Source organism: Callospermophilus lateralis, chromosome 8 (assembly GCF_048772815.1).
Source record: "Callospermophilus lateralis isolate mCalLat2 chromosome 8, mCalLat2.hap1, whole genome shotgun sequence".
NCBI lineage: Eukaryota > Metazoa > Chordata > Mammalia > Rodentia > Sciuridae > Callospermophilus > Callospermophilus lateralis.
Window position 1 is genome coordinate 67,601,580 of NC_135312.1, and position 12,696 is coordinate 67,614,275.

Sequence of the window (12,696 nt, forward strand, 5' to 3'; positions counted from 1 at the left end):
GAATGTGTCCTATCCTGCTCATTGAGGCATACTAATTTTACTTCTTTTTTTTTTTTTTTTTTTTGGTCACTTATCTTCTGAGCCTTGGCTCTCCAGGAAAGAAATTTTGTAGCTAAGTTATTTTTAAAAGTTAAAATTTTTAGAGCACTAAGATTGAGTGTTCTGAAGTATATGCCTGCATATAAATGTCTACGCATCTGTCACATGAAGTCGTGTTTCATATGCATGTCTGTGTAGCAACTCCATTTGTTCCACTGCTGGTTAGACACAAAACAGTATGTGCCCTGAGGGAAGCACACAGCAGTGCACTAAGGGGAAGAACTGTTCCTGCTCCTGCCTGTGGCGTATAGCAGCAGCCTGTAAATTGAATAACAGTCCTCAGCTACCTGATAGGTCACTGCCCTCATATATTGCTATTTTAATTCTTTTTTAACATATCAAATTGAGAGCATTGGGGAAAACTACAGACTTGCAATTATTGGTCAGCTGCTCTCAGTGTGTGGTGTGCGTGCCACAGGTAGAGAAAAAGTGAGTTGCTTATCCCAGTGTCATTAGTTGAATTGGTTGTATGCCACTCAGTGAGAAGAGCTTTAAGTGACAACATGTATATTTACTTTTAAGGTGGCCACAAGTATCTGATTTCATTTATATTTCTAATTTCTCTAATCCCTCAAAGGAACTTTGAAATTTTGTCCCTGTTATCTCAGTACTAAATGTCCCTGATGCCTTGTACTAAATCTAGGTGCCAAAAGAGATTAATCTGTTGGGCTTTAAAATGCTTGAAGATTATTGTTAGGGATTATGTCTAAAATACTCCTAATCTATGATAAATGTATTCTACTTCAGATAAACCTCAACATCTACCAAAGAAACTTGTGTCTGCCTTACTTTAGATGTGTAGAATAACCTATTTCTCAAGAAAGTTATGTAATGAATAATTTTTTTTAAGGTTTTTTTTTCTTTAGAGAGAGAGAGAGAATTTTTGATATTTATTTTTTAGTTATCGACGAACACAACATCTTTGTTTGTATGTGGTGCTGAGAGTCGAACCCAGGCTGCACGCATGCCAGGCGAGCGCACTACCGCTTGAGCCACATCCCCAGCCCTGTAATGAATAATTTTGTGTTAATAACAAGGAGTCTTGGTTTGTGTGCTTCCAGAAGGTCGTGAGAGAATAGTCTTAATACAGATATGTTTTCTTATTTCTAATGAACTTTTGCAAAAAAAAAAAAAAAAGAAATTTTTTGGTTGGTTAGAGCTGACAGGCTTTAGTTATTTATCACTTTTAGTTGGTTTATTTTCATACTTTTTTTTTTTCTGATGATTAAACCAAGACAGTGGAGGAAAGTTAAAGAATGTGGGAAAGGAACTAAATAAAGCCTGTCTCTGGCCTAACAGTGGCTGTGTTCTTCTACAGACGGACAAGGTTGGAAAGGCCTTCAAGTACTTGGAAGCCATCCTGTCCTTTATCGAGTGTGGGATTGCCATGGAGTCTGAGAGTCCGGCCTCCAAGTCCGCTTATTCAGTGTACTCAGAAACTGTAGATCTCATTAAGTAAGTGCCAAGTCACTTTGCTGTCCTCTCAAGTACTTCTCTTTCCTCACCTTTATTGCTTTAATCTTTCAACCTTAGCGTGAATGCAGCTATAGTACAGGGGAGCCTTCAGGTCATGGGAGCTGGGGCTGCAGCTCAGTGTTAGAGCACTTGTTTGGCATGCGAGGCCCTGGGCTCCATCCCAGCACTGCCAAAAGGTAAAACAATAAGAAGGTATTGGTCCAAGAACTGAATTAAATTGTGTTCTAACTGAAGTGCTAGCACAGAATTACTGAATCTAGCCATATCACTTTGCCAAGTGCACTGAGAAATACTACACCTTGCAGGGACGGGGTGGTTTTTCCAGTTTAGCTTTCTTATCAGATGCCCTCTGGGCTCAGGTATGTATTTACCTGCATTTCAACAGGGGGCTCAGTGAGGCCACAACTGCACTTGGTTTCAAGAGGCAGGAAACCATAGGTCCTGGTTTTCTGAATGGCCTACATTGTTGCTCACTGTTTCTGTGTGACTGATTTCATATCTTCAGGAAAAGTCAATACAGAGAGCACTAAAATAGAGTACCAAGATGCGTCTTTGCCTGGGATTTTCATACTGTCTTTGTTTAACCTAGGATATGGTTTTGTCTCCCTGTAGATTCACAATGTCATTAAAATCATTCTCAGATGGCACAGCACCAACACAAGAGAAAATATTTGCTGTTTTATGGTGTGTATTTTTTTCTTTGTCTAAATAGCACTAAATGTGTTTTTGTTTCTTTTGATGTTAAAGCATTTTGAAATTTGATTCCTTAACCTAATGCTAGTGAGTACTTGGTTGGGGTTAATCCCACTGATGATTACTGGGAAATGGCACCTAATACTGTTTTACTGAGGACTTGGTAAATGCTTTGGTCTTGTGGTTTCAGCTGTATCTTTGCACATCTATGTCTTTATGCCAATATTGACTTTTGGCAATAGTCTGAACAGTGTAGATTCTTGAGGTATACAGATGGGAGCATACCCAGTGTGCTCATGAGACTTGAGGGTGCAACGGTTATTTTTCTGTGGTAGAGCTAGTCCTGTGGACAAGGTGATGCACATGTCACTTTAACTTCTGTTCTTGTTCACAGCATGCGTTGCCAGTCCCTTTTGAACATGGCAATGTTTCGTTGTAAAAAAGACGTAGCAATAAAGTATTCCCGTACTCTTAATGAACACTTCAAGAGTTCTTCCAAAGTGGCCCAGGCCCCTTCTCCATGCATTGCAAGGTAATTATAAATCTAATTTCAATAATTTACAAAATTCAGTCATTCTTAATTTACCTCTTTTGCAACTGTCTCCCTCTCCCCCTCTTTGGCTTTTCAAAACTGAATGCTTCATCTCTGTGCTGATTCGCTCCTTAAAGGTAAATTATTAGCATATCCTGCCATTTGAGAATTATTTATAAACCAATATTGAGGCAGATTGGTTAACATAAAAGGTACAATAGTTCCCTCTTGTCCATGGTTGATACATTTCAAGACCCCCAGTGGATGCATGAAACTGCAGATTAGTACCAAACACTCTGTATATACTATGCTTTTTCTTATACATATCTATAAAAAGTTTAATTTGTAAATCAGGCACAGTAAAAGATTAGCAGTAAGGTCTGGGGGTGTGGCTCAGTGGTAGAGCATTTGCCTAGTATGGCTAGGCCCTGGGTTTGATCCCTAGCATGGAAACAACAAAGAATTAACAATATTAACTAATAATAGAACAATTATAACAATACGTTGTAAATAGAAGCTGTGTGAATGTGGTCTCTCTCTGGAGTCTAAGCAAGCTCATGGTTGACTGCTGTTAACTTCTGTGGAAAGCAAAACAGTGGATAAGAGGGGGTTAGAATAATTGCAAAGAACATAGAGTCTAAATTTTAGAGCTTTAAGGATCTTAGATATGCCTAAGAACACAAAACCATGAGGGGCAGAACCAGAGCCAATGTGCTTTCTCCTTCTGTGATGTATCTTCTTGACATTTCAATAAACAAGAACTTTCCAGAACCGTATACCTTCCACTGTCTTCAGGACCCACACCAGTAATAACAATGAAGCAATTATGTCTAGCAAAATTATTTCTCCCACTTTGTGAACTGCAATTGTTTATCTGCTGTAAAACATTGAAAAAGAGAATCGTGTTCACTTGTGTTTGTAAGATGAAGGTGGGTTGTTCTGCCCTGTAGTCCTTGTCTAGTATTTTCTTTTTAAAAAAAATTTGGTCATATTCCTTGGAAAGTTCCTAGTTCTGATAGGTTTTGCTATTTTAAGAGCATCACTTAGAAGACTGCCCGATTTCCAGAAATTCTAAAGAAGAGATTCCCATATGGCCTCTCTTAAAAAAGAGAAAGTCCTGGTTGAGAAGCAATTTCTTATTTATGAAAGCTTCACAACTCCGACTCTGAGATATTCTAAGCTAATAGGTTGTCAGTCACATTATTTTAGATAATTCCTGGCCATCTCCCCAGCCAGACCACCTAACCCCTGTAGCTGCTGTCAAAACAGCAGTAAACAAAGCAGACAAGAGTTGCTGCCTCAGGAAGCTCTCTCTCCAGTCCTTGAAAATGTATGTTCTGCCAAGCATGCTCAGGATCGTGTGGCCCATAGGGCAGATGTCACAGCGTGAAACTGCTGCTGCTGACCCCTCCTTCCATCCTATATCCATTTACTTTTTATATCTGAGTGACTTCCCTGGTCCTTTCTCATTTGCTCCATGTTGAGGCACATGTTAACTGGCATGACCAGATATTTAGCCAAGGGCAGAAAAAACAGATTCAGTTTCCCAGTGTGTGACACTCCCTGCCCATTTTCCTGCATGTACCCACAGCAGTTCATTTGTTGATTGTGTGGGATTCTACTCTTAGCACTTACTTGCCAGGCACTGGGGTACATCCCAGCAACTTGGGAGGCTGAGGCAGGATCACAGGTTCAAAGCCAACTTAGCGAGAACTTGTCTCAAAAATAAAAAGGGCTGGGGATGTGGCTCAGTGGTTAAGTGCCCCTGCGTTCAATCCCTAGTAACCAGCCTCCCTAATCCCTTACCCCTCCCCCAAAAAGCCATTTATTGTGTTAAGTGCTAGCTGTGGAAAGATTAATAAGACATGGTCTCTGCCTCCATGGTGCTGTGACCCAGATAAATGCAAAACAAAAGGTAAGTTCAAAGTGGTGTCAGGAAGGCGGCCTTGTTATATCTACAGTGACTAAAAGAGTATCAGATACAGAGTAGGTGCTCAGTTTAGTGTTTCCTGAGGGGATGAAATGATGATATATGTGTGTGTGTGTGTGTGTGTGTGTGTGTGTGTGTGTGTGTATGTGGGGTCTTCCTAGCGTAAGTTGGAACTGGACATGGTAAGAAGAAGGGATTCCTCCGTGGAAGAGGAGGTAGACTGTTCAAGGGCATGGGAAAGCATATTTGGAATACAGTTAGTGTGCCTAGGTCTTCTTCAACTGTATAGGAGTCACTTTAGCCATAGTTATTTTTTTGGTGGATGCACACTGAAACTTGGTGATGTAGATTGCAGTCTTCGAGATAGGAAACCTGCAATCTGGCAGGCTTTAACCATGTCTTTCTCTAACCTTCCAGAAGCACAGGCACACCATCCCCTCTGTCCCCAATGCCTTCTCCTGCCAGCTCTGCAGGGTCCCAGTCAAGTGCTGGCAGTATGGGGAGCAGTGGAATGACTGCCACAATCAGTACTCCAGTCACCATCCAGAACATGACCTCTTCCTATGTCACCATCACGTCCCACGTCCTTACCGCCTTTGATCTTTGGGAACAGGCTGAAGTCCTTGCAAGGAAGAATAAAGGTAAAGGTCTCTGGGGTGGTGATTAGTGGGGGCATGGAGGTTGGGAGGAAATGGTGTTGGTTTGTATTCTATGTTCAGTTTCTTAAAGGAAAGGAGGACACGTATAGCTGTTTCCCTTTTCATTTTCTCCATTTTGCCTTGTTACCTACTTGCAATTCTCCCTGGAACTTTGTGGCTTAGAGCTGGATTTCTGTAGCTAGATTATCAAAACCAAATTAGCAGTGGTTTTAGCACCTTGCCCCTTCACAAGCTCTGCTGTCATCATTTCAGTCTGAACCAAAATGCTAGCAAAAGGGCAAAGCAAATAAAGAAAGTCACTGCTGTTCCTAGGCTCAACCCATTTAAGACGGGAAGTAGCACAATCCCAGTGCTGAGTTTGTTTTCAGTAGATGTTAAGAAAAATGGTCAGCTACAACAAGAGAAATATAGCATAGTAAACCGTCTTATGACTTGTTTGGGGAAGAAGGCCCTAGGAGTAATCCAGGGTTCAGGAGCAGTAGGGACCTGTAGGTAGAGGAACTGGTTGGCATCAGGCCAGCTACCACTAAGTAAATGCATACAGCAGCGAGCGCCAGAACATGGCTGTGACTTCTATCTCCCCAGCTAGAGAGTAGAAGGCAGCCAGCTGGCTGTAATCTCTACTCTTCCCCACAGCCTCTTAGAGCTTTATCTGTCTTAGTAAAATAATAATACTTTTAAGGTGGTTGGGGTTGTTTTTGTTTTTGCATTCATGCATCCATTGATGAAATGTATAAAATGGCTATTTTAAAACTGCCAGTCACGACCCTAGGCAGGTGTTATGCATCCAACTCTAAAGCAAACCTGTTCCGTGGCCTTCTAGTCTAGAGGAGGGATGTGGAGAGGCAGCAGGTGATTACAGATTATGATTCTTTTTTTTTTTTTGAGATGAAATGCAGGGTATTGTGGGGACATAGCTTCTGAACCTTGACTTTTTGTATTTCTATTTTAATTTGTGTGTGTGCATGTGTATTTACTAGTTTGGGGCTTTTTGTTTTTCTTTTTCCAGAATTCTTTGCTCAACTCAGCACAAAAGTATGCACCTTGGCCCTCAACAGCAGTCTGGTGGACCTGGTGCACTATATAAGACAGGGTTTTCAGCGGCTCAAACAAGTAACCAAAACACCTTAATGGAAACCCAAGTTGACTCCATGCCTTGGGGACTTTTTTTTTTTTTTTTTTTTGCACATTGGAAGCGTAAAAAACAGTCTCGACATTTGTCTCATCAGGATATCAAACTCAAGAAGAGAAGCAGCATAAGATGGCCAGGAGGTTTGTCCACATAAACTCTCAAGAGTCGTGTTATCATTGGGTGGACACTATGGTTACACAGAAGCAGAGATGGAGGTCAGCCCCAGAGATGATCTTGCCTTTCCTAACTACAGAATAAAAGTGCAATGTAGCCTAATGGGCATGTGAATGGTCTAGAAACATTTCTGTGGTCTTTTGTTTTTGTTTTTTAACCAGTAGGATGGATGTAAGCTGCAAGTGAAATGAGGAACAATTTCAATTCTGAAAGCAAATTCACATCATCTCAGTAGCCATACTAAGTCCATTCACAGAAGAAAATTTTTTTAAACATTGATTTTTGGTGAAGGGTTTTGTGGATGATTTGTTTTAAAAAATTTAAGTTCTGAGGGAAACTTGTTTAACAGATTCTAATGGCCATCTGTAAAATGTTAAGTTGTGAAGGACTCCACTGTACCCCACTTTCTGCCAGTGAACAGTGACTTTGATAATACCAAGTATTGTCATAATGTATGAAACCGAAGGCAACCCCCTCCCATTGCCCTGTGTACTGCGCGTTCACCCCAGCTCGGATTCCTGATTGTGCTGAAATGCAACCCACGATCCACGTCACGCAACGGAGGAAGAACAAGTGCGCATGGGAGCCACCTTGAGAGTCACTTGAGGCCGACTCCTGGCGGACTTGGCACTGCCATCCCCACTCTTGTTTCCTTGAAGGGTTCTAGCTAACAAGGTGGTCACCATTGATCGGATTCTGTATTTCCTAACTTGTGGAAGAAGGGAACAACATTTATACCTGACCAGATGGCTAACGTGCTTTTTGATTCTTGTTTTAAGTAGAGATGGAATTTGAGGTGCTGATCGGTGGTCTACAGCTATGTGGTAACTCACGTCTAACCAATTCAGTTTTGTCAGTGAAGAAAAATGATATCTACTTCTTAGAGAGGCTATATTTTTCTGCTACAAATTATTTTATATTTATAGCAAAACTAAACTTTGTGAGCCCTTGATTGCCTAGGGGAAATTGACTCCCTGAGAGAATGTGGAGATGTGGGGATTCAGTAGATTTCTAAAAAAAATTGTCACCACATGCCTTCACTCCAGAGTGTTCTCAGACAACTAGATTTGAATAGGTTGAAGAGGGAACTGTGGCCTTCCTCTAAGTTAATGTCATACTGTCTGCATTAAACGAGGTTCGTTTTGAATGGCCTAAAATGAAAGAACACAATCAGAATTCCCACATGCCCGCAAGCACAGATTGCTTTTTGAAATTTTGAAGGTAGTTATTGGAAATACTCTTTTGAGTGCAGTGTTTTTAAAAGCCAGTTCTTTTTATCCCTTTTAGAAAGTAGAATTTGCTCATGTGTTAAAATTGAGGAGTGAGCTTCATCTGTGCAACTAATTGGTTTCCTTTTCTCCCCTGTTACCCTGTTCTGCACCTCTACACATTGTTCCCTACCAAGCACGTTTCATGTTTTTTATATTTATTAGTGAAGGGAGAACCATCTTTATTTATAGTGAAGATGCCCAAGGTCTCTCTGATGAATACTAGGACTTTCTAGTTTCATAAACATGTAAAGGGATGTGTAGATGCTGGAGTCATGGCTGACTTTTCAGTTTAAATTGTGTGAAGCTGCCCCCTGGTCTGTCCTCCAGCCTGTTCTTTGATTGCTAACTAGGTTAAAGCCAGAGAATGACAGTGGAGTTAATACCTGAGCGTTAAACCTTGATGTGTGATGTGTGATCCTGATGAAGCAGTTTCCTTTACTGATGTTCTGAAGCAAAGCTATTGTTTTTTTAAACTACTAGAGAGCCTGTTGTTAAATGGACAGTAATTACCTGGTAGGTTGTAAAGCCTGGCATTGTGTTTGCTCCTTGTATGGAGGGGACAAGGCACTAGAATCAGCGAGATCACTTACAGTCCTTCTGTCTCAACTCCCCTTCCCCGTCTGCTGTGTCAAGCCATCTGTCAATGGTGAAGGGTTCTGTTCTTTATGACAGGTTCTGATCTATGCAGGTTGTACCAGAGCATGTGAGTCTGTGGGCAAGCCACCATGCTCCCTTGACTGAAGACATTCCCAAGTGGATTTCTCAGCCAAGTGTAACAGATTGCTTTTTCAGTGGCCTTATTCTTTGTGGGTTTTTTTCCTCCCTGAAATCTATATTAAATTTTATTTGTCCCTTGAAAAAAAAATAATGAATCTGGATAGATCAATTTGTACTACTTTGATCATTGGATATTTCTGATTCTTACTGCAACAGTCCTTGTACCTAACAGAGAATTCCTGATGACTGCCTTTTTAATAGAGTATGTAAAAGGTAGTGTCTGATGAGTCCTTAATGTTCATAAGCCCTTTTTGCTGTTACAGTTGTATATAGAAATCTGAAGGATTTTTAAACCATTTGCACTTTTTCACTGCATGCTTATAATTCCCAAAGGCAAAAATTTGTACTGAGGTAGATCTTTCAAGAGGATTAGATTATAAAATTAAGCCTTTGTATATGTGAAGTTCTCATGACAATAGTTGTAGTGCACACTTCACAGTGAGAAAAATAGAAAAAATTAATCTTAATGAAAACAGAGTAAATCTTGCCTTTGCCACTACAGGTGTGTGTGTGTGTGTGTGTGTGTGTGTGTGTGTGTGTGTGAGAGAGAGAGAGAGAGAGAGAGAGAGAGAGAGAGAGAGAATGAATAAGAATGTGGAAGAATACTGTTTTATTTTAAACAAATTGTTGAATGTTTCTGCCCTTCTGAAGATAGTGAAAATGTGAATCAACAAACCTTGGAGCCCTATTAAATAATGAAAAATACTTTTCTGAAATCTACCAGATTATACTTGGGGTTAAGATTATGAATATACACATGATATGGTAGCAGTGGTACAGTATGAGAGGGTTCAGCATGCAGTAATCAGGAATAAACTACAATAGGATAATTTGTTTGATATCATGATTTGATCACAATATTGAATGAGAAAAGCAACTGATTTTTTAAACAAAAAGATCTTTTTTTAAAGATCTGTTTTAGCCAAAATGTATAGCTACTTCCTTTAGACAAATTGGACATTTACCTCCTTTATTCTTTAGTTCTAGATCTTGGGATGTTTAGAAGCTAATCTACTCTCCCTTTCTAGCTGAAAACTTGCCTTACCTGGTACCTTACATATTAATGTTAGTAGAAGCAGGAGGTTAGTCTTGATCCCACTTTTTAAAGCAAAAAGAAAACCACTGTTCTCTACAACTGCTATCTCTGATGTGCAAAAGAATATGTAATCTGTACACAAATAGAGAACAAGAGCTGATTCAGTTGTATATATTTATTGTGCCCCTTGTTGACCAAACCTAATTTTGAAATAATGTTTTGCCACAGCTTCAAGGTATGTTACATGGGTCGTCTTATATCTATCTTCTGCTTTATGAAGTTTGAAGTTTATTTGTGCATATTAAGATAAATGAGTTGGTTTTATTTAGCATACTTTTAAATTTTTCCATGCCTTCTACCAAATTCTTTATTTTTTTTTCTTAATGATTTATTTTCCCTGACACTACAGAATACCTTTGAAAATTTTTTATCATTTCTTCTGAGACACTCTTTCCCACTGAGTAGCAGGATTTAAATTTTCCAAGACTATTTTGGGCTTCTGGTAGAAACACAGAAGTGTAGATTTTCTTACTGAAAAGTGAGTACACATTGCAGCTGTGAAGAGATGGCCAGGATTGATTATGGTGGTGCTTGTCCCCACCCCTTCTCTTGTGGATTGCCTCTTCTGGTTTTTTCCCACTGGGAAATAATGGGTGTAAGGTATTTTTTTTCTGTGCCTTTATTATTTGTTTTCATGGGGAGAAGTATAGTGGCAGAATAGCATGGTGCTGAGGGTCTTCCTTCACACATTACAAGTGGTATTTCTGCCATGTAGTCAGTCCTCCAGTCCACAACCCAGTTATGTTGGTTTCTTGGTGGCTGAGGATGCACATCTCTTTATGAATTGTGAGCACTAGTCATGTTCTTCAGTTCTTATTTATGATGCATTGATCAGCACCATCTACTACTTTTCTTGAGGTGACTGTATGTTTCTTATTGTTTTGAGGGAAATCACACTTTATCCTGTCATTGTGAGTCAGACATCATTAGGTACCATGCTGAGTAGATGTGCCCTTACTTCTACCTAAGAGGATGTCTCAGAGGGCAGGAAGGAAACCCTGCAGCTCCTCATAAGCCTATATGGAAATATATAGGCCTGGGAGGACAAGGGAATAAGACCACTGACATCAAGGCTGGCCAAGCTGCACTGTCCAGCCAGGTAGTGGCCAACCTAAAGGAGATGACTTGCTTTGCTTAAAAGTAGATATTTAAGCAATGCTCCTCACAGGCAGTATTAAGTTTGCCTTCTGTTCAGGCCACAACATGTATTGTTAAGCTCACTGCACATCCTCCCTTCAGACATCAAGTATACACTGTTCATGTTGGGGTGTGTGTATGTGTGTGTGTGTGTGTGTGTGTCCCAAATCTTGTTTAAAAAAAAATTTGTTTTTTCCTGAATGTGATCATGTTTGGATGTTATCTGAGCAGGGTTGCTTTTTTTTATTTATTACCATTATATATTATATTATATTATATATTTTTGCTTTCTTATAACTTTAGAAAAGTCAAATCTTGGTGTTAAATTGTTTAAATGAATAATTTTTCCAGTTGATAAATGAAAATCACTGGGCTATCTTTAAAGTAATAAGTTTTTCTTTAATTTCTGTGGAATAATGTGCCAGCTCTTGTCAACACAACGACTTTGTATGTAGGATAGAAAAGCAGCGATGCTCTCAATGGGAAGATGTGCAACACAAATAAGGGGAACTCCACATATTTTATCTACTTCAGCAATGGAACTGCAACTTGGGGCTTTTGTGAATAAAAGTTAGATGCCTTGTATAGTCCTATGAAAGAGACATATGTGATCTCTGAGAGAATTATAGTTTTTTTTTAGAAGAAAAATTTGCAAAAGATCTTTCCAAAGATAATGTGCCACAGATCTTTTGTTTGCTGTTCTCTGTGATGAGGATTAAGTGCTGTTTTAAAAAAAAAAAAATGTAATTGATCTGTTCTTTAAATTCTTTCCTTTTCACAAGAGGATCGAACTGTTGAAAAAATTAATAAAAATTTAGAGAAATCATTGGAGTTGAATCCTTGCTTTTACTATTTTGCCTGAATAAGGCAATTCTTAAAATTGCTATACGATATTGCATCTGTGGCCAGAGTGTTTCACAGGGAATAGTGTGCTCTCTCCTTCACAGTACTTATTGCTTTTTGGGAGGATGTATATGTGGTCAGAAGGTGGCTTATTCTTCTGTTGAGTTTATTCTCAAAAGCATAAGCACATACAAATTAACCCACTGGGGCTTATCCTGACATCAGGGGCCAGGTATATCAATAACCAAGTTTGCCTCTTTTCAAATTGTTGGGTAAACAGGTTTGTAGAACGTTGGTATTGAATCTAAAGTCTATCTGATTTTTTTCCTCCCTTTACCCATCCTAAAGAAATCGTACTTCAGTATGGGCCATTAATCTCTGCTAGATGACACTTTTCACAAAAACTTTCATGTAATGTCTTAGGGAACTGTAAATGTGAATAAAAGTTGTCTGGGTATGGTCATAGCAATTTATTTAACCAGCCACATGGTTAGGACTGAGACTATTTCTATTCTAAGGCTTTTATAAAGAATGTTCCCTGGCCATCAAATTTGGTCAAATTTTAAACTATTTCCTTGGAATAAACTCCTAGAAGTGGATTGTGGGGTGAAGATACATACATACATACATACACACTTTATTTTGAAAAATTTCCAGCATATACAGAAAAGCAGAATAAGTAATAATATAATGTTTACATATATACCGCCACCTAGATTTAACAATATTTTACCTTGATTTTTAATGTAACTATGTATATTGATGCTGAATAAGTAAGCTGAAGACATTATTTCTCCCCTTAAAAAATTCAGCATATATTTGTTTGAACACTTTCCAGTGTAACCACTGTATCATTACAGCATAAGAAAAACTTTTC

The 12,696-nt window shown here is 39.2% G+C and overlaps 1 protein-coding gene across 3 annotated transcripts in view; it reads left to right on the forward strand.

Moving 5' to 3' along the window:
* The window catches only part of Aff1 (ALF transcription elongation factor 1), a 189,614-nt gene extending 177,812 nt beyond the window's left edge, over positions 1-11,802 (forward strand). For all 3 annotated transcript variants that reach the window (XM_076865240.1, XM_076865241.1, XM_076865242.1), the window contains 5 exons: positions 1,418-1,554; positions 2,188-2,259; positions 2,663-2,800; positions 5,148-5,371; positions 6,399-11,802. In XM_076865240.1, the coding sequence (XP_076721355.1) occupies positions 1,418-1,554; positions 2,188-2,259; positions 2,663-2,800; positions 5,148-5,371; positions 6,399-6,520 (693 nt within the window). In that variant the 3' untranslated portion in view covers positions 6,521-11,802. The remainder of the gene's footprint in view (positions 1-1,417; positions 1,555-2,187; positions 2,260-2,662; positions 2,801-5,147; positions 5,372-6,398) is intronic.
* Positions 11,803-12,696: the final 894 nt, after the last annotated feature.